We start from the raw sequence: 22,800 nt of genomic DNA, 5'->3' as shown, positions 1-22,800 counted from the left end.
AGAATGATGAATGCTAACAGTTTGTATGGGTGCAAAGAGAGACTGAGTGTGTACGTCAAAGAGAAATCCGTTACTAAATATACAGCACCACATCTAGCTCAAGCAGCCCTGGGCTAAAAATATTTGGAAGCTAGAAAAAAGCAAGTAGTATCACCCTCCCTGCTCTCACTCTTCCTTAGGCATTTACATATGACAAGTGCTGGAAACAGGAGAGTGGACCAAATGGATCCTCAGAGGGAACATGGCAGGGTGAGGGGAGGGAAGGGGACACTGTTACGTCCTAACAAAGTCCATTTCCATTAGGAGATGAGCTGATTCTGGCAGGCTGTGAAGTGCAAGTTGGAAGCGAGGTTTATGAGTCCCCATTTTACTGGAACTGAAATTCTGTACAGGATCCAATTACCTTTACATTTTAGTATATTTTTTAATGTAAATAGAATAGAAACTTACATCTCCCCACTGGTAGAAGAGCTTAGCTGCATTCCATTGCAGCTTCTGGTTCCTTTTGTTGCCCACAATGGGAGAACGTCCACGGGACAGGCCTTTCTTAGTAATGTTCACATGGTGGCCTTTCATCCACTCAGGCCAGTTGCCACGATTACAGCGGTGAACGAAGCGTGCACATTCGAGGAACAGGGCTGCTCTTGCCACTACAGGAGCTTCCTGAAATGTTTGCAAAAAATCTTCCTAAATACAATTACATTGGAAAAACTCTCTGAGCATAGGATTTTGTGCTTTCATCAATTGCTTTGCAAGCTTGCCATGGAGTCACACAGACTGAGCAGTCTCTCCATCAAAATCTGAAACCAGGATCTCTGCCGTTAAGTTTCACCTCTTGAGCTAATAAAACCAAGGCTCATAAACACTGAACAGTTATGCTTAGTCCAACCACTAGAGGGGCAAAAAGAGCCACATTATAAACAACCTTGTACCAGTACTCCTCCCTAACACTTTCAGAAACCATGTAACTGCTAAAAAGAAGCGTGCATCTGACACTGTTACTGGAGGAATGAGTCAAGTTTTCTTTTCACCTTCACTAGTAAGGCTGCCAATATTGTAAGTGAAAATGGCAGCATGGCCACATGAATCCTAGCATTTGTCATGTTCAGTTCTGCTTGCGCACCTTGGGGGTGGAAGCATGAATGGAGGTTTGCTGAAACTAGGAAGAGTGCTATTGAAATCCATTACTGGCGTAAGTCAACAAAATTTCACTGGCCTAACTTCAATGGCCTTAGCAAGCATCAGATAATTTAGTACTGAAACATCAGGCAGCCGAGTTTTGAAGTGATCGACTATTTTCCAGAGGAAAATCCTCCTGTCCTCAGCTTGAAAGAGAACTTTAATGAGAGAAATTATATTGAGTGTATCTTAATTTGTATTAAATCACCCAGCAGGACCCATGTTAGACCAATAAAGAATGCTTCTGAAACTCTCAAATATGTTAAAAAATGGACACTGTAATTTGTTTCCTAAAGGGTAGCTTAGACTCAGGAAGGAGCTTTACTCCCAGCAGTCTACAACTCTGCAAAAATAACATCTTTACAGACAGGGAGAGTGACTAAAAGCAAATGGTTCTTCTCATTTCCATTTAATTTCCCCCCTCTCTTCCTGCAATTTGCACAAGCAAAAACTCCTATGGCCAGCAGGTTGTAAAATTAAAAATACAACAATGTCCACAATTTACAAGCTGGCTTTGAAAGGTTCCCTACCAGGGATTTCACAGAGCACAAACGTGTATTCCACACATTTAGATGCTGACAGCTTTAATGAGGCAATTTAAACAGATGAGCACCTACTTATAAGGGGAGGTTCCTCATCTGTGGTCCATCCATAAATAACAGATGGTCCCTGAGACCACGGAAGATGGTCTGTGGAACATTATTAAATAGTGCCTCCAATAGTGCTTTAATCAAAAGTTGAAAGCAAGGAATTTTGGACCAATGCTCCAGAAGTTTGGGAACTGATTTAAGAAATTCTGTACTGCAGCTAAACTTACAGCCAGAAATTACTACCAACAGGATTGAAAAAAGTCAAGCCTTTTAGGGGACTGGCAAAAAAAAAAAAAAAAAGGATTATGTTTTGTCTACATTAACAAGAAAATACATGTTAATTGCTTCCTGACACAACATCCTGTTGCAGCTTTTTGCTCATAATTCATTCAAATGTTGGAAGAAAATAGCAAACTCTTAGCAATTCTTTTGAATAAGAACATTAAAGCTGGCCCAATGTTCTGATGAGGAAGGCAGAAATCTGAAGCCAGACACTCATTGACAACCAGAAACAAAACTAATACTTAGCACCTGGAAAAACTATTACAAATTGCTTGTTGCTGACATGCAATACAGAACACAGAATAGGTGTGGATTTTATTCTTTTATTCTCACAGACTAAAACCTTAACCATGGAGACATACATGAAAAGATGAAGCCCCAGCCCTAGTCTCCTCCTGTTTTAGTTCACCACTGGTAAAGTCACAATTTCTTAGCATATAGGAATCTTGTAAAGATATGTGTTGTAAACATTATGGAAGCACTCAACTACTATAACTGAAGGAGGATATGTAGGATGGGGGGTAAAGGGAAGGAGCAGAAGTTCCAAATTAAAAATCACTGAAAACACCCCCTGCATGAAGGAGGACTTTCTGAACGTCATGGGGCACAAGCTCCCTGTGATTGCTTACCTGAGGCTCAGAGAAACCTGAAGCAGCAGCAAGAGAAAGATGAAGATGTGACAGAATGGACAGGGATGGATTCACACCACAGAGAAACACATCACAAATGGAGAGAAATGAATCAGGCAGGTGACGCATAGCTGAAAAGAACACAAGTTACCATGGTCACTGTCAAAACTTAACACAGCAGCAATACTCTCACAAGCCTGCCAGTGCCTGTGAAACTGTTCACAAGTCCACTTTTAACATCAGACCTAATATATCGCTTTGCCTTTTGAAAATTGTTCTTGTACTGTATAAATTGACATGAATAAGAATCCATCATTTTCTTAACAAAATTCCAAGTACTCCCATTGGAGCTCTTCAACAGAGAACCTGATTTGTGCTAATAACAGCAAAAGCAATGACCTGGGTGGGAGGGATCACATACAGAATGGATTTGGAATTTTACAGCATCACATTACTGTTCAAGTAAAGCTGATTCTGCAGAGTTTTATGACTGCAGAGCATTTAGGTCCAGTTTTGTTTTCAAGGGCGATGAATTTTATAAGACTAATCAACCAGTGGTAATTTTCTTGTGCCCTTTCTTATACTCCACAAGGCACTTCAAGCAAAAATTCATTTCCACTGGTCTTTTCAAGAAAAAAAATAATTAAAAAAAAGGGCAAAATAGCAACAATCTACTTTTAAAAAGTAAATGAAGTAAATTCAAGTACTGTCAAAAGATGCTGACTGGGTACCTCTGCTTTGTCTAGCCACAAGATAAGTCTGGCATGAGAAGTAACTTAGCAGGTATATGAAGACAGGTCACGAGTAAATTATTAAACAATGTCTTAGAGAATTGCCTCAAAAACATTAGTTCAAATCTCTCTGATGATATCTAAAAATGGTCAAGTACAATCCATGACACAGCTCTTTGTTTCTGTTCCCAGTCATCTACTCTGGGAACCTGTTTGGAGGAATCTCTGATTTCATACCAGGTCATATGCTCTCTTATGGACAATATTTCTGCTATGGAAACAGGAACAGTAGAGCTTGCCTAAGACCCTGAGTGACATGGAGTCAGGATACTGGCAAGTATGCTTGCAGTTTAGACTGTGCTTCTGCTATCCCAATACTTAGTAGGTCCTCTCAAACACAGCCCTGCCATAAAGCAGCACCATTTTGGCATTTCAACAAGGCTAAGAGATTTACATGTTAGAACAGATCAGCTCACACATCTTATTGGAGAAGTGTAATGGTGATAGGTGTCACACATTGCTAAACCGGTCAAAGAAAAGCTTGTATTTCCCCACCTGAGTCATTTACACCAGTCTAATTAGGATACTTTAGGTAACTTCTTTACAAAATGCTAGGTAGCAGCTCATTGGTACCCTCTGCAGAAACTTGACCACAGATGGAAATACTGTATTACTTGCCTTTCAACCTCTAAAGTTTCTTAAAAAGCAGGAGAAAATAAATTTTACTATTGCTAAATCTGGATTTAAGTTGGTGACATAAGGATGAAACTGCAACATATTATCAATTGTCATTGAATGTTTGCAAAGCCATAAATCAATTGTAGTTTTATAAAATTCAGTCAAGGATGGATGCTGATTCTAGGAAAATACGTTAACTACATATTTTCTAAACCTAAGGCAACACTCAGTTTAATATATAAATAAGTAATTACCTCCATAAGGATGCAGCCTTTGTTTCACTGTTCTAAATTCTTTAAATCACTGTGGCAAACCTGTGTAAACATCCAGACTGATCAAAGATCTTGAAGTTGGTATAAGAATGGAATTTCAAGAATCTGCATGAAAAAGCATGCTCAGAAAGTTTGTGAAAGAACTGAAACTGGAGCTGTTTGCCTTTCATTTTTTAAAGGCTGCCATAGCAAGTAGGCTAGATAAAATTACTTAAGCTTTTAATTTGCATCAAACATGATTCAAACTATTACTGCAAAAGCCTGAAAACAGAAGTTAAAAAAACAGAATGTTTTCTGTTGGGTGTGCTCTATTGACATAAAATGTGGGAATTTTCCATAACAGCATACATTGTCATTAAGCAATACAGTGAGATGGCAAGCTGTCATCTTTTGAAACCTGCAGTGCATGTGACTTCTTAACTTCCATCTATCTCCAATACTTTGTAGACAAAAAGCCAGCTGAGCAGGTACTTGTAAGGAGTCTCCCAAGTCTGTAATTAGAACAAGCCTTCTTTCATCTTTAGCTGCAGACCTAGAAATTCTGATACCAACGCCTTCCACATCATTCAGCTGAAAGGAAAGAATCAAACTCTATTTTGTAAAAGCCAGCCCTGGAAGGCAGAACAGATGTCTTCAAACACTTTACTCTGAATAGTAGTTTTCAGTTGACTTCATACATGGGCACAGAGTAAGTTGGTCTGTAGCTTAAGCATTTGACAAATTTAAAAAACAAATAAGACATTTACAGGCTATGGGGACATAATTGCCAAACCTCTGTGTGCTAATAAATCAGATGATAAACAGAGTAGTGCATCCCCAGAGGGATCTTGGTGACATACTTGTCAGCAATGAGCTCCTTCCTGCCCCTGCACCTTACATTCCCTGTGTTAGTTTAGAATTTGCAATGACGTGGCAGCCTAGCAGCCTTGAAGAATGAAGTTGTCTTTGTGCAGCACACCCAGCAGGAGTGACTATCTCCCCAAGCCACCTTCTGAGTTCACTGCAAGCCTGACTGGTAGGAACCACTTCTGACTGTGAGAGCACGAGACAGGCTTCCCTATCAGCCACTGCTTCCATAGCTTCCAGACAGAGGGACAACAATCTCCAACAGGAAGAGTGGGAACCAGTGAAGAAAACACCTGCCTACTGGAAGATGGACGGGGACCAGTCCAAACAGTACAGCTAGATGCGAACTGATAGCAACAGCGACTTTGGGCCAATATCAATGCACACTTGCTTGAATCTGCAGCCCAAGGATGCAAGATTAAGAGGAATGTATAAAGGATTGGTGAACAGAGTGTATCATCCATACAACTATGGAGCAGACAAGGCAGCACAGATCATCACAGCACTAGCACTATGGGAGAGTCCACGAGCCTGGCATCTCCAGCAGCAAGCAAAAAACTGAACATGAGCACAAATGGCATGACAGTCAAAGAGGCAAGAGGTGCGGAGTGGGAAGACAAAGGGATAGAGAGAATGTGGATGCTCTGAGAGCAGTGTTTTTCAATCTTTTCCAGTTTGCAGACATCCAAACACTTATGGAAGGAAGTAGAAGAGCACTGTGCACAGAAGTTCTTAATAATTGGCTGGCTTTTCATACCTGTATTTCTCACAATCTTGAATTTGTCACATAAGCACCTCACAGAGCCCCACTGGCCCATGAACTACAGGCTGAAGGCTACTGCTTTAGAAATGGAAGGGACTGTTAAAAAAACAGCAGCTGCAAGGAAAAGGAGGAGGAAGATACAGAAGAGACATTCAGTGTCAGGAAGGAGGCACTGAATAGTGTCACTTCTGTGATTTGCATCTGTAAATTAGCAATATTTACATTTAAAAGCATGCACGCTCTGACATTTAAGTTTTTTCCACTGCTGGGCTCTGGTGACTCATAGTTCACTGCTGCCCAATGTATTTATAACTCTGTCAGAACTCCTGAGTGGAATTACTGTGCCTCTCCAGGTAGTTATCTGCTCTTCAATCCTTATTCTGTAGATTATTATTGACACTAGGAGCAGAAGCAGAATGGCTGTGAGCAAAATTTGAAGTCTGACAATAAAAGCTTTGTGCTAGAAATAATCTAGTTACAGGGAGACATGTAATAAAAAAGAGATCCATTTTGTCTGCATGCTCATCCAGTCACAGATGCTAAAACTCCACCTAATAACAGCAACACCACTTGGCATTGCTGTGATGCTTTACCTGCTTTCTATGCAGGCATGAACAGCATTAGTGAATAAAAACGGACCACCACATATGCACATGCTCTCACTCAGCAGGTAAAAATACACCAATGAATGACTTACAAGATCTAGGGCTGCTGCCAAAATGGAGGCATCGGGGATAGTGCCTGGTTCACAGCAGTTCAGGAGAAACTGAAAGCGCTTCATGCCTTGGCGGATTGCTCCCAGGTTCACAACGTTCTTGGATTTTCCTCCTTCTTGGTTGGAGGTCAAGTGATCATCAAAGCTATGGCAACCTAAAGAGGTAGAGAATACAGAGGGGATGCAGGGAGGGGTAGGGAGAAGGGAACACAGTCTCTCACCAATAAAAAAGTGGGACAAAAATTCTGATGAGTACATCCTTGGTCTAAATCCCTTCCTCACCTTGATGCACTATCTTGAAGATAACAGAGGCATTTTTACAATATTCATGACGTCCATGAAATAGACATACAGCAAGCCAGATTCTGGTCTTGGTCATACTGATGTCTGCCCCAAACAATTCTACTATACTCAGTGTGGAAGCCCAGGATCTACTTCAACATAGGTGAACTAGGATATGGCCCTTCCTCCCCACTTCTTTAACACAGATCATCTTGCTTACTGTCTGTTTTTCCTGAATAGTCTCCGATCTTATTTCTTTATTGCCTCTAAGTTTACCTTAAAAAGGAGCATACATAAGCCTTATTCCTCATGTATCAATTTAGTAATATATCATCTACTAGGACAGAAAAATCAGTAGCTAATATTGGAAGTGTTCTATGTGGAAATCAAGTACGGTCCTTTTTTTAGGCATACATCTTCTGCAATTACCAGAACGCCCAAAGTGAGACTGGACTCAACTCTTAGGTATCAGCATCATTCCAGCCTCTCCCCTTGAAGTGTCTTGCACTCTTTGGCATGGAAAGTTCCCTAATAAGAGCTCCTTTTAAAAATGAAGCTAGCACCCTGCTCCAGGGTTTCTTTCAAGCACGATTTTAAACTCCATATATAGAGTTCACATGATAAACTAATTAATTCACATGATAAACTAATCCCGTTGCCGATGGGAATGAACACTTCTGAATGCAGAAGATCATTAGGCAGTTGGTACCCAGAGTTGAGTGGTAGAACGACACAGATGAGAAATCAGGAAAGTAGTTTCAAGGCCAAGGTGGCTGGTCAAAACAAGAATAGTCAGCTTCTGGGCTTTTTGTCTTTATACATAATACTCTCCCTGTTTACATGTGAAAGTACGAAAGTTTGCAGAATACTGAAGGATAAAGCACTGAAGAAGAGAACACTGAGTGGAGAATTCAAGATTGGCTTTAAACATGGGTTTGAAAGACAAGAGGCAAAACGTCAGCTCTACATGACTTTGTGACTTCTCCTTCCTCAGGAAAGAAGAATGGCTGAAACTCAAAAGTCCCTTTGAGAGTGCACTCCCCAGAATTACTTGGAAAGCACTTATGTACCACAAACAATAGTCACAACAGAAAACGACAACGTAGATCTTCACTTTTCCCCTGAAGACAGAGGTATATCAAATTTCAAGAGATTTCTTTATGACATCTGCAGCTTTTCTCTCTCCAATGAAGCTGTACCTAGTTTTCCAGTAAACAAAATATTCCTATGTTGGGAAATATTTCATCAAAATGGAACAAACACACAAAGTAGAAAGAACAGGTAGAACACTTACATAAATGAGCAGGCACAAATACCCTTTTCTTCCAGCTCATCCTGTTTCCTTATAGCTTGTAGCATGCTATCTGAGCCTTTCTGCTATGGCTGTTGTAACACTAACTCATTTGAGTTACAAACAAATGTTTCGTATTCAGGGCCCTGTGAGGGCTGTGCCTGTATGAAATAAAGAACATTCTTCTGATACAGAAAGGCATGCCTAAGGCATCTCCCTAAGCCCCACTATAAAGTTTTAACAGATGCTTTGTCCATCTGGGCTCAGTGGTGCTACCTACAGTCTATCACTACAGCCCTTTGCAGTCCCAGCCTTGCACTTTGTTGAAGCTTTGCAAGAGAATCCTTCGGAAGCAGCTGATGACTGTCCTCCATTACGCCCATCCTGGAGTAGCCTTACTGTAAGCAGGGGAGCCCTCACTGGCTTAATATTAATGTGACTCAGCCCTGCAGAAAATCTCACACAGTGAGCAGAGACCATTTCCTAACAAAGGAGGACACTGGATGCCCAAGCTCCCACCCCCGCAGTTACTTCCTATGCAAACACAAGATCACCCTCAGAGCAAGCATGTGCTGTGGTTTGCCTGTGCTGTTGTGCCTTGAACACCCTGGCAACTTCTATGGTCACTCACAATGTCTTCATTAAGTGCCTGAAGGAGCGTTAAGGGTCTCATGTAAACATCATGTAACTCACTTCTGTATATATGCTTTATCCTTAGTTTAGGTAAAAAGATCATTAAAATAAACATTTTGTTATGCATGAATGTGCATATATTTATGTGTATATATATGTATACATATGTATACATACAGATACACACACACGTACACGTATGCTTACATACATATCTAACACAGAATTTCTACTGTAGATGATATATCACAATGAAGATTACAATTTATAAATGATGTGACAAATTATTCTACATTTTATTACTATTTTTTTACTGTAATGTATTTCTCCTCTCTCTGTTTTCTTTTAAATTTGTTCTACTATGTTAAAAAACCCCAAAACACAAGAGGAAACATCACATGGAAAAAGCACAAGCAGAGTAATGGCATAGCATCATGAATGACAAGAATGGGAAGGCAGAGATAGGTTCCAAAACAATGCTTTAGGGTCAGACCTTGACAGATTTAATAGTATGCCCATCCACCTTCAATAGGCTTTTATTCTCTTCTCCATAAGCACATAAAAGCTGCTGATCTTTATGGAAAATACAAAAGCACTGGGAATTTGAAGGCCCTCTGTAATGTTGCTCTTCCACTGTGTTATAAACTGTCCCACCCTGAAAAGGACTCGCATAGATTTCATTACCCGCATACAAGTACGTACACACAGAGGCATTACAACTACTCTAGCATTTTTGCTAATGTTATGTGGCTTTCCTTGCATACCAGAGATCCTTGTGGACATGGTGATACAACTTCCTTAACTGTCCCACTTTGCCTTATAAAATTTAAATGACCTCCCTTAGCTTCAGTTAGGGATCAGGCAATGGCCCAACCCTCCCCATCAACATCACTGGACAATTTGCTTGTTTCTCTTACTAACATGCAAGGGTCTCTGTCTTAACCCATTGCATCACTTTTATTATGTTGTTTCTAATGCATGCATATGTCAAAACCAAGTATGTGTCATGTACATCTCTTTTCTCACAGGCATGTAAAAGGCATTTCAAGTTCTCTTCATTAATTACATAAATTCTGATGTTACTCACAGAAGGCTGAAGAATGGGCACTCTAGGCAGAAGCAAACTCACAGTGGCACAAAAACAGTACTAGCAAGATGAAAAAAACATTATTTCCTACAAGAAAATGTGAAGGACATCTTACATGAGCACTGTAGAAACAGCTGTGGGAGTCTATAAAGATCTCACTGCCCCTCAGTTTGCTTCCAATAAGAGCTGGGAGAAAACATGGCAGAAGTATCTCACACCTACTACAGCACAAAGTAGTGGATGAAGAAAACAATGTAATTCCTTCCATTGCAGGGGGTATTCACCTTGTAGCTACCAAGCTACAATAAGCTGCTGGGCTGATGCATTTTTCTTCTAAAGGAACGACACTTTTCACCTAGGAGCTAGTTGAAAACCACCACCAGTGTTTCTGCAGTGGTAGAATGATGACCAGTTTACACTGGCAAGATATGCTCATACTTTGCTAGTATCATTTGCCTGAACAATGCCTCACATGCATTACACTGCAGGTCTGGGACAGATGATGGTGAAATACATACAATGCAGTGTCAAAGTATAATGTCAGAAAATAAAAAAACATAATCCCAGAGAATGTAACATACTATAAAGCCACAGAAATCATGGTGAAAAAGAAAATCTACTCCTTTTTGTGTGTTTTTGGGAGTCAGGTTGTGTTTTCTTGAAAAAACAGTAACAGAACTTCAAGATACAAGGTTGTCTCCCTGACAACGAGGATGAGCTCTGAGCTGAGGACATGAGCATGTGAATGACTGCATGACTTTTTAAAACAGAATATATCGTGACCTTGTATTATTCATGAAGGCACTTTTCAAACATTGCTGATTTTGAAAATACATTGCAATTAAATATACTTTCGTGGAAAGGAAAAGTAGTGTTGTTATTATTATGTTGTGTGCTAAGAAAAAGGGACAGCATCCCTAACGAATGGTATGCAGACACCAGACATGCAAACACAGAAGAAAAGAGATAATTATAACAAGGTTTGTGCAGGGTTTTCCATTTCTGTGCTGATCTTTGCTAAAACTGTCAAATGGTCACAAATTGGAAAAAAAAACCCAAAACAAAAAACCCTGATGGAACACCCATTGTTATATTAGGCAATGAAAGATTTACACACCTAATTTTGTACTGAATAAGTGCTTTGAAACAAGCATTTTTTCAAGTGTATTCATCAAATTCAATTTGATTTTAAAAGCCCAAATGTTGTATTTGCATAATTTATTTGGATAATCTTGATTTTTTTAAAAATTGACTTTACTAGAGTTTTTTTCTGTAATCAAAACAAAAGAAAGAAGGAAGGGAAAGAAAACAGTTACTAAGACTAAAAAGTTGGAGAAGGCTAGAATGGATACAAAAACTATGGAGAAAGCAGGAAAGAAGGGAAAGGGGTAAAATACAGAAAGAAAGAGATTTAAAAAAAAAAGGTAAAAAGAAAGAAAAAAGGAGACGAGAACCCTGATTTCTAACCATCTTTTTCTTCTGTGTGATGAAGCTTGGATGGGTGTCTTCGGCAGGTGCGCCATTTACCAAGACGCTTGAAGAAATTCTCCTCTTCATCTCGCCCATTGTCCAGGCCACCTCCTGGCCCCCCTCCTTCTGACAGCTTCACTGCGCTGGTAAACTTCACCTGTGCAAAGACAGAGGGTCAGGTCAGTCTGCGCCGTACCACTATCTCTTGGTCTTCCTTGCTTAGACATAAAGCCTCTACAGAAGGGCTGTAACACAGTGGATCACCATAGCAACACAAGTGGGTCTGCACAGATTTACGTACGCTGAAGCACTTAATCTTTTAAGCTTTCTGCTTAAAGGATTGGTCTTTTGCAAGAGGCTGTAAAGGCACAAAGAAGGAAGAAGTGTGACCAACAATTAAACCTTAAGTGTACTGACAGAGACTGCATTTCTCTCTGTGAACCAAGGCGGACTGACAAGTACAGTGTAGGTTTAACGTAGTCTTCACCATAAGCTGCAAAAGTTCAGTATCAAATTCCCATGGCGCTCTACTCTGAAGACTTCTGTAACAGTCTCATTGGCTTCAATGTCCACGTTGAGTAGAATGTTTCTTTGGGCAGCTAAAATCAGCCAAATCCTGTCCTTCCAAGCTCTTTGCAATGCAGCCTGACACATTTACCTTGGAACTCTGCCTGATGAAAGACAGACGGTCAACAGAGCTGATATCTAGGAGATCTTCCACCCCGTCAGCCAGACCAGAGAGGGAGGAGCGCTTCAGCCAGTTCCCTGTTGCAGAATAAGCCACTCAGGACAATTCTGAAAATGCTTCCAAGCAGAATCTATTTATTAGCAATTGCAGCATACTTCTCCAAAGTGGCCATGCTAGGGTATGGGAAAATGGGAGGAAAGGGGAAGGCAATCTTTCATGTTATATGTATTAACTACCAGGCAAGGCTGGGTCTTGGGACTTGTAAAGGATATATTCTTTGCCCATCAAATGCTGTTTGGAATATTTCTCTTCTACAGAGAGGCACAATGCCTATGAGATTAAGGTACTAGCCTATTGCTTTGGAGACACATATTCAACATTCAATTTTGCCACAGATATCCTCTGTTACCTTTGGCAAATTGCTTACATTTCCCTTTGCCTCAGTTGCCCATCTATAAAATGGAGAGAGCAACATTCCCCAGCTTCCCTTGGGAGAATATAAAATATATTTGGACAATAAGGAACTGTGTTGCAATATTTCTTAAGACAGATTTATGTATCTGTGTTTCTCTGCACATGCAATATTTATATAAAATAGGAAGAGACATACATTTACCTATAGGGAGTTTGAGTTTCTTTCGAAGGGAGATTCGTCGGGAACGGGAGCGGGAGCGCCTGTCTGTGGTGGTCCCAGAGTGAGCAGTGGTGCACTCGGATGTGTCCTGCTCAGACTGACTACTGGTATCACTCGCTGCACTCTGTGACTTGAACATCTTTCGCCAGAAGTCCTTGCGTCCCAGAACGGCCCCTTGGATTTGCTCATCACTGTAAGAAAAGGGATGCAGAATGTGAACTGCATTTCAGTGTAGTTCAGATGCTCACGGGAATGAGGCCTCCCTCCCACAGCCCCCTCCTAACCTCTCTATTCTTTGAGGTTGTTTCATTTTGAATTCCAAACATACTCTTCTCAGTGGGACATAATCAAGTTTGACAACATGCTCAGTATTGTTCAAGGCACAAAATAACCATCCTTTCTACCCTGAGGAGCTTGTCCACTGAACAGATCATTCCAATTTTTAGCTCCTATGTGTGAAAAACAAATCATCTTCTTTAGGTCAAAATGACCCATATTGATAAGACTAAACTGGTGCTTTCCACAAGCATGCGTACTGGAGAGCTTTTGGACATCATGATAGCCCTTTGTGAACCTGCTGGAGTCACAGTTCTCATTAATGTCTTGGAATGGTGTTATGGGTTTGTGTGGCGCAGTTTTTTTTGGTAGTGGGTGAGGGGCCGCAGGGGTGGCTCCTATGAGAAGCTGCTCGAAGCTCCCCCAGCTCCAGGTCGGACCCGCCTCTGGCCCAGGCTGACCCCATCAGTGACAGTGGTAGCACCTCTAGGATGACAGATTTAAGAAGGGGAACCTGTAGTGAGTAGGGGGATTGGAATGTGAGAGGAACCCCTCTGCAGATACCAGGTCAGTGAGGAAGGAGGGGATGCCCCTGCAGCCCGTGGTGAGATGGCAGGCTGTCCCCCCCCAGCCCATGGAGGTGAGCGGTGGAGCAGAGGTCCCCGAAGATGGCCGTCACTCCATGGGAAAGCCCACGATGGAGCAGTTTGTGACTGAAGATCAGCTCGCAGAAAGGACCCACACCAGGGAAGTTCAGGAAGAACTGAAGCCCGTGGAAAGGACCCACGCCAGGGAAGTTTGTGAGGAACTGCAGCCCCCAGAAAGGACTCACGTTGGAGAAGTTCGTGCAGGACTGTCTCCCGTGGGAGGGACCCCACGGTGGAGCAGGGGATGAGTGAGGAGTCCTCCCCCTGAGGAGGAGGGAGTGGCAGAGACAAGGTGTGGGGAGCTGAGCCCAAACCCCATCCCCTGTTCCCCTGCGCCGCTGGGGGGAGGAGATGGAGAGAACCGGGAGTGGGGTTGAGGTGGGAAGGAGGGAGGGGTGGAGGGAAGGTGTTCTAGGGTTTGGTTTTACTTTGTAATATCCTTGCTTTGTTTTGTAGTAAATTACATTGATTTTGTTTCTTCCCCAAGTTGAGCCTGTCTTTTGCCCATGACTAGAAGTTGTGAGTGATCCCTCCCAGCCCTTATCTTGACCCACGAGCCTGCCTTTATATTTTCTCCTCATCCCACCGTGGCCAAGGGAGGGGGGGGGGAAGTGAGCGAGCGGTTGTGTCGTGCTTTGTTACCGGCTGGGCTTAAACCACGACAAATGGGGACAGTGTATTTTGCTATACTCTTGAGATCTCCCATAGCTGTGGCAGGGCTCAGAGCAGAACAGCTTGCTGCAATGCTGCAGAGCAGTAAAGGGCTTTGTATTATCCTTGCAGTCTCAGCAACAGTGAGGCTTCGCAGGCTCAGCTAATGTAGGAGAATACATAATATAGAGCTGTGGGCCCTTGTGCAAGCAGTGTCTTTGTCCAGTGCATCTCAAAGCACTTTAACAAGACAGACTGGTATTCACAGGCACAGACAAGTTAAATGACTTGTCCAAAGTTACTTAGGGACCAGTGGCCATTTATAAAATTTTCTAAAATTCTTAAGAGCATTGATTAAATTTACTTCAGTATTACATGGCAGAATTCCTTGGACAATGGAGACTTCAAAAGTGCAATGCCTAACAGCAGGTTGATTTGCTCATTAAGAAAACTGGTAGAGCACCTTACTGGTAGAGTAAATGTAACAATCTTCAGAGACTACATGCCCAAGATAGGTCAGGAATGGGCTGGCTCTTGGGAGGCAGTAAAGGATTAATGACCCTTAGCAACAACTTGGAAGTTGAAAATTAATAGTATCATCCCCCAGAAGTAAAAACAAAGCATGGAGAACAGCTGTGATGACATCTCTGGGGAATTAACACCCTATTCATGGCTATGGTATTATGCGATATTGACAAAACTACTGCACTGTCATTTGAAAATCTCTGGTGGCTCCCCATCAAAATCAGGGTGGGTCCAGTTGGCAGCACTGAAAACAGGCATTACCTGGATGTTATCAGCAGCTCCCGAACAGACACTCAACACATTTGTTGTACCATCCAAAGAGATAAGTCCTTGCTGTCCTGCCAATTTGTACTAACTCCAGAAGGAAGCTGCTGGCAATAACGTGTGAAACAATTCAATATTTACTTACTGTTCTGGAGTTTGCATTGGGCGGCTTGAGATGTAACTACGGCATTCATCAGGGGCAGCTGATGCCTGGCCTTTGTCAATGATGACACTTCCCACCTCGGATCTATACAGACAATATAAAATCATCAGCTAAAGCGAATGGATGGCCCGTCTCATTGTCATCACATAGCTACTTGACATGGAAACCACCGCTGCTGAGCAAAAAGCAGCTTTAGAGATGTACCCTCTCTTTAGCAACTTACTGCCTTTATATATATCATTCCTGAAAAAGGCATCAGCTCTTAGAAGCAAAGCCAAGGTTTTTAGGGGTTTTTAAACTTTCTTAATCCTTCTTCCCAAAATGTTAATACGACAAGCCTCAAAGCACCAGAGAAAATTTCTTCTTGATAAAGAAGCATGTCAGGATTATATTTCTTCTGGGACTTGTTTTGCATACCACAGTTTACCTGTCAGATAAACAACACTAAGGATGTGATGCCCATTAAAAACTATGTCCAGAGAGTGTTTCGGGACTGACACTATGTTTCTTACTTCTCTGAACCTTTCCTTCTCCCAGTGTTTCCACTGCACTGTTCTCTCAGGCCTCCTGTATGAGAGGGTTAACACTTTTTGCTGCAAATCTATTACTGTCTCAGTTCATTAAATTTTAAAGGAGACTGCTGCCACAGTACAATTCTGTACTCAGGTAACGACATATACTATCAAGATAAAACACACAAGCCCTTAGACTTTCTACATTTGTGTTCAGTGCATGCAGTCATACAACCATATGCAAGTCAGTCATTTGCCTTCTCCCTCCTAGACACCACCCACCTTTTGCTCCCAGAAGGTTTTGGCTCTTGCTCTGTTTCCTCTGTTTTTTTTCCTGGTATTAACTTTTCAGCGCTGTCTAAGAGGGCACTGAGTGCCACTCTCCGAAATACATTCCCATGAGCCTCCTTGATAAACTGGACCAGCTGTCGGATATCACAGTACAAGCCCTGAGTAGCAAGACATCATGAAAATGAAAGAATTCAGTCTGCAGTTTGTGAAGAAGCAGTGAGAATCAATAGTTTCTAAGGTACTTCAGCAGGCCGTTACTTCCTCCAGCTGTTGTCTGATATACTCTCCATGTACAGGGTTTGTGTTTTCTGGCTGGGATCAAAAGCTGGAAACTCCATTTAGTGCACTCAGAAGAAACAGACAATGAGGAGCATTATTGTTATGGAACATGCTCTGCAATGGGCTACAGCAGACGTAGAGGTATCGGAGACTAAAACAGCTGCAAGATGAGGGAGCTGCAAAGATGACTTAAAGCCCGTTTTATCTCAATCCTCTAGCCCATAATCTTAAAAGGCATGAAAAAGCTAAATGGAGGCGGGGTGGGGAAGTAGAGTGCAAAAAATTGCATGTTTTGTTTCAAAACCAGTGGGTGTCTTGGGATTTTTCTTAATTATTTTAGAGCTTTACATCATGGGAATAGAAGAATGACTCACTCATTCCCCAACCTACTCCTACACTCAAGGCTCTTTTTAGTTCTGAACATTCATACACATCTGTGATGTGACAAAGCACCTCTATATCTGAGGGCAAAGGGATGGAGGGAACAGTTTTGCAGGACCTGATTTTTGATCTGTTAACTCTCCTGAAAGACCTTGGATTATTCCAAAAATTCCCAGCTAGGAACAGCACAGCCAGCTTTCAACAAAAAAAACCCAAACAAACAAATAATTGGATCTGTATACTGGTTAAGGCTCTTTGTCATATGATATTGAACACAAGATTGACTTTAAAGAGTGATGCAACAACAGCAAATCCTCATATACACTCTGCATACTATGTTCTCCTTACAGGCAAAATTAACGGTGCTACGCTTAAAGGTAAGTTTCACCTTACACACTAGCTAAAAAAGGGTCCAGAAAGATATACAATTTATAAAGAAAATTTACACTTGGTGATCCTAATCTAGATCCCACAATGGCACACTTTTCTGCATCCCACCACTTAGTCTCTGCTGAGACACATTCCAAAGGAGGAATATCTGTAAGAACAAGAGGTTTAAGATGTTACTGTGTTTTCCTTCTCCCTCTCCGTTCCTGTCACAGAGAAATACCATCCTTTTAGCGGGACTTCACTGCCTCTACAGCTCTGCTGTAAGGATGGAGCACAAGAGTGCTTCTTGGTTGCTTCCATGAAAAATCCTGATTTCTGATAATAAAGGAGGTGGTTTGAGATTAGCTGCAAGATTCTGCACCAATTTGGAAGAAGAGAGCTCATGTCATCCATTCTACTGACTGCTCTAGGGAGACAGTACATAGGCAGCAACCAGCAGCACCTTACTTTCCTCCAGGTGTTTGGTAAATTGAATGCTTGTCTAAATCTTGGTAAGACCTACCAAATTGCTTTTCAGTAACTCACATACTCTGCCATGGGTGGGCCCCATTCTTAACCAAGTAAACCAGCTTTAACTTTGCTGAAAGTTGATTTATGCTGGCTGTGGTCTTGTTCATTAATCCCTTGCTCCAGACTATGCTACTAATCCATTTGGAAAAAAAACCCACAGAAGCTGCTTGAACAGAGAGGGAAATGCAATTCAGAGTGCACAACTTTTATCCTGGCTAAGTCCCCAAGTTCCAAGGCAGGCATGCAAGGAGGGCATCACGTTTATATCATGTTTCAACTGTGACTGCATAGCTTGCTACGCTCAAGGGATTTGGCTAAATTGAATTAATTCTTCACTGTAAAGCCTCACTGGTGACACCCACGTGAAAAAGTAACTTTGTTAACATGAAATCAAGTGCTTACCAGGTTTTCCGGGCTGTGCAGCTCATGTGTAGTGGAAGCACAGCGAGTGATCAATGACTTGAACATGGCACCGACAATAATACCTTCTACACTCTGGGCTGTAGACTTGTTGTCCACTGTGGTGAAGTTATTCCCAAATCCAGCCTTGTCTGTGAAATTCACGTACAAGAAAGCCCCCTTGTTAGGAACAGTTTAAAAAAGATGGCTTAAAGATACATGTAAAGGGATTCAGATATGAGACAAGGGCAAGTCCCCACCTAATATCCTATGCTCAGTTCTCGCAATCCCACCCCACGAAAATAAAGCAGAAAGGAAGGGTAAAATAAATGAGAAGGATGAAATCTTCCCAGATATAGTTGTAGTATGAAAAAGGATTGAAAAAATCAGGATCACTCTGGCTTCCTTTTATCCACATCTCTCATTTAGAGATGTACAGAATAAGGCATAAAATTTGAATACCTCCAGCTTTTCTATTTACTGTTCTAAAGGACAAGAGATGTTGATTAAGCTGAAAAGTGACAACACCCGCAAAAAGAAAATCTTATGACCTACAGTAATGCTGTTCTTGCAAGGTGCACAAGGAGACCAAGCTCACAGAAAAGAGTCAGAAAAGAATTACACATTTATATGAATAACAAGAAACACCCCAGTTTCATTAGGTGAAAGAAAAGACTTTCAAAAGCTGCATGAGCTGCCATGCTTCAAAGCATGAGACAGTCAATAATTAATGAATACTTTGGGAAACTTCTTATGGGCATCTTCTTCACAAAAGCCTGCTATATTGAAATGCCTGAGATCAGAGGTAGGCTAATAGACTAGTCAGACTCACCAAGTGCTTCAGAGGAGCTACTCCTACTCTGTAAACCGTCATAGTTAACTGTTGTTGCATGCAGTGACCAAGCATTAATGTTTGGTCATTCTGATAGCACCTGGAATAATTTTCCTAACTTAAATAAAAAAAAAAAAAAGTATATACATAGACACACGCTTGTAGCTGCAGGCACGTGATCTGTGTGTTCACGTTCTTGTTTATTCAATCTGTTCTTGCTATTTACTGCCTCACCTAAGGCACCACAGAGGGTTTTAATGCTCAATTGTATCTCCATTCAGAATAAACCCTGGATTAAACAGGCCATTCCAGCTGGCGCCTGGTCATGTCATGAAGCAGAAATCTTCCTGCCTGAGGCACAGTTGAATGAAAATACTTTCTTTGAAGAGCCGTGAAAAACAGACAGGATGAATCAAAAGAGAGGTCTTCAATTTCAGGTGCACTGGGTGATACAGGACCACTAGATGAGATCACTGGGTGGTCAAATCAGAAGAGGTCCAACTCCCCTGACCCGTACTGGCTGAGGATATGCTCTGTATATTCTGAGGATAGTAATTCACAATTTTTTTCTTTTTTAAAGGAAAAGAAAAGGGAATGGCTTCTTTCTGATGGAACAGTTTGGGAATATTCAAGTAAGAGTTTCTGATGCCAGCTATACTTACTGTCAGTGACTGGCTCCATGCAGAATCCCAGTAAAGCATGCAGGAAATCCACCACATTATTGAGAGAATCCCTGTTCACATAATCCCTCATGGTCTGCCGGAACTGCATCTTATCCAGTTTGTACAGCTTTGTGAGGCAGTTCTGAGCCTGCAACAATATCCATCAAATCACATCACACCAAAGTACATGTTCGAGTTTTGCTAATAGGAGCAGGGTATTTTTTGCTCTTGCTTAGCCAGTGCTCTGCTGTGCTGTCTAAAGTAACCTCCCCTACGAGCCAGAAGGTTTGGGTCCTGTTACAGAAGACAGGTTTGCCTCTGAAGCCAACAAGAAATTCAGCACAAGGAGAGAGTGCACCAGTATGGGTGCCACTGTTTGGAAGTGGTCGTGAAGTCACTGCCAGCCATGTCTCAAGGCCTCTCCTCCTCTCCCCAGCCTCAAGCTAAAATCTCACTGAATATGGATGAAATAGGAATGTATGACCTCAGTCAAAGCCTTGATTGTTCTGGATGACGTCAGATGTTCGGGCTACATCCTGGCACTTTCTACTGCTTCAGCTTGGGGAGAACCAAAAATGTAAGGAATCAACAGTGACCATCCACCCTGCCCTTCAATAGGGCATGAGTCTTCTGCTTCCTTGCAGCACACTAACACGCCTGCAAGAAGAGTGCACTCCAACTATCAGGAGCTGATGGAGCAGCCCAGCAGCAACCAGTCATAATCACCTTGCCTTGGTGAAACAGGTTCTTAGCCTCAGGCATCTGATTTTCAGCCTCTGGCTTAGACCCAACCCATTTGATGCACCTGTACCTAATGACCAATTTATATCATGCAAAACATTAGCTTTTTATTTAAAAGCTATTAATGTCAACTTCTTACCACAAAAGTATCCAACCTACTGGGACCCAATGTAGGCTGGAGTTAGAGAATCTGAAATACCAGCTCTATGGGAAACATGAACTGTCCTGCTACCCACAATAGGGTGCTTAACTTTCCAGTAAACTCAGACATGTGATTGTCCATGCAGTCAACACAAATGGTGCATGCAAAGCAGTTTGGCCAGACAAACGCACAGAAAATGCAGCAGACTTAGACATGTAGGAAAATCTTTTCCCATAAGGACCTCAATTCAATGAGTCTGATAAGAACCTTGGCTCCAAGAGACCTATTAATTTATGCTTAATGTTATGCATAGGCCTAAATGTTTTGCTGGCTCAGCTTGCACACAATGTAAAAGCCTAACCGACTTTTTGATGAATGTGGTATATGTTCAACCAGTACTCTGTGCAGAACCTTTCTACGGGGACCACTGGGACCTCCTTACCCCATCTTGTCCCACTGCATCCAGAACTAATGTTACTGCTGCAGCCTCCTCAGTACCCAGGAGTCCAGCTAACAGAATAATGCTGCATGATACAGAGGCAGCCAATCCATCTCTGAGCCATCTAGCTCAGATCCCTGAACCAAATTATAGCTCTCTTGGCATGGCTCAGGCTAACCAAAGCCATGGAGAAGCACCCGGCTCCCACCCACATCATGGATGGGCACAGTGTAAATTCTCATTACAGTCATTGAAAATGCTCCCTGCTGCAAGCACAGAAGGCAAGGAGGAGACATGTGCTGGAGAGAGCCTTTGAAAGGCTCCCATTTGACAGGGCATTGGACTGATCTCAGGGAGTCAAACTGTTCTGGATGACGTCAGATGTTCGGGCTACATCCTGGCACTTTCTACTGCTTCAGCTTGGGGAGAACCAAAAATGTAAGGAATCAACAGTGACCATCCACCCTGCCCTTCAATAGGGCATGAGTCTTCTGCTTCCTTGCAGCACACTAACACGCCTGCAAGAAGAGTGCACTCCAACTATCAGGAGCTGATGGAGCAGCCCAGCAGCAACCAGTCATAATCACCATTAGGAAACATGGACATAACTACACCTTAAGACTTCTGGATTCAGATATGCAACCCAGGATAGCTGCACCTCTTCTAAATAGCATACTCTGTTGGGATACCGTCAATATGAAAAATTACTTACACCAGCTCACACAGGGGATTTGCTCTCATGTATTTGTTCCTTCCCAGACAACCCATCCATTGGGGTGGCCAGAAGCACCCTGGGCCTCAGGTGCGCTCTTAGCAAGCCCCAGGGGCTGGAGGGTAACACGATAGCTGAAAATCTGCTATGGCTGGGCTGCAACACAGTCTGTGAGCTGGGGCAAAGAGCAACACGTTTACTGCCAATACAGAGAAAGCTACAGAGGGGGCAGACAGCGATCTCAGCAGCTGATGTCAAAAGTACAAAGGGGATGCTTTAATGAGCTTTAATTCTCTTACATTCTCCCGGAATACCTGGTGTCTCAGGCGATCTCCAGAGAGCCCTCGGTGTCCTTCTCCACAACCATAGGCACAACCCAGGGACTTCACAATTTTGATCAGCATTGTGAGTGCCAGCCTATGGGTGCTGATAGATGGGCCTTCGTCCTGAGGGTCACATAGGGAAAGATGGTCTGAAACCCTGGCACAACCACTGGCATTTAGTTAGCATTTTACTTTTAACAAATTGCTGTCCATTTCTCCTCTCAAACACTCCATACTGAGTTGTTACTCTTGAAATGTTTACTCCAGTTATTTTTCAAGTTTAGGGACCAGCCCCCTCCCTTTCAGCTCCCCTCAAAAAGTCATGCTATAAATGCAAAGCCCTGTACAAGCTGCTATGAATACCATTCAGTACTTCAAAAAATTCTGCCTGAAAACCAGTGAGCTGGCTTGCTTGAGCAGAAAAACAATTTTTTAAAAATGTCTTGGGTCTTATGCTACTATGAATTGCAACTTTGGAGGTCGGCAACAGCAGGCCAATTTGCATAGCAATATTGAAAAATCTATGATTCCTGGCCATCAAAGAAAACAAACTGTGCTCACACACTGGCTTCTGTTTTTCCTTATAAGTTATGAATAATAAACCTGAAAAAAATCATTGTCATTGAGGGTTTCAGGCACTTTGACAAGATATTGCAAATGTCCATGCAAGGCCCACAAACTCCACTTCTGGCAGCTACTTCGCTGGAGTAGTTACAGTGCTTGAATTCCCAATCATGTTTCTTCAGTGGAACCTCAAGTGAACCCCAGAGCAAAAAAAATTTGTCATTGTAGTGCAAAAAAAAGGAGATAAAACAGAAGGGCAGTTGCATACACATGCATACTCAGTCTTAACAGATCTTACAGTACATTCAGGAATTGTATAAAGGGAAG

General features: G+C 42.1%; 1 protein-coding gene across 14 annotated transcripts in view; it reads right to left on the bottom strand.

The window, feature by feature from the left end:
* UNC80 (unc-80 homolog, NALCN channel complex subunit) overlaps nt 1-22,800 on the bottom strand; it is a 133,605-nt gene that overhangs the window by 79,043 nt on the left and 31,762 nt on the right. For 7 of the 14 annotated variants that reach the window (XM_069782018.1, XM_069782006.1, XM_069782004.1 and 4 more), the window contains exons 14-23: nt 21,886-22,032; nt 19,553-19,700; nt 18,062-18,210; nt 16,091-16,257; nt 15,279-15,380; nt 12,747-12,961; nt 12,107-12,213; nt 11,446-11,605; nt 6,668-6,840; nt 451-663 (exon numbers count right to left, since the gene is read on the bottom strand). In XM_069782018.1, coding sequence (XP_069638119.1) covers nt 451-663; nt 6,668-6,840; nt 11,446-11,605; nt 12,107-12,213; nt 12,747-12,961; nt 15,279-15,380; nt 16,091-16,257; nt 18,062-18,210; nt 19,553-19,700; nt 21,886-22,032 — 1,581 coding nt within the window. The remainder of the gene's footprint in view (nt 1-450; nt 664-6,667; nt 6,841-11,445; nt 11,606-12,106; nt 12,214-12,746; nt 12,962-15,278; nt 15,381-16,090; nt 16,258-18,061; nt 18,211-19,552; nt 19,701-21,885; nt 22,033-22,800) is intronic. The other 7 variants (XM_069782011.1, XM_069782016.1, XM_069782012.1 and 4 more) reach the window with 5 other exon arrangements.

The sequence above is a fragment of the Haliaeetus albicilla genome, chromosome 4, assembly GCF_947461875.1.
Source record: "Haliaeetus albicilla chromosome 4, bHalAlb1.1, whole genome shotgun sequence".
Taxonomy (NCBI): Eukaryota; Metazoa; Chordata; class Aves; order Accipitriformes; family Accipitridae; genus Haliaeetus; species Haliaeetus albicilla.
Note: the sequence above shows the minus strand (reverse complement) of the source record. Positions and strands in the feature narration are given on the sequence as shown.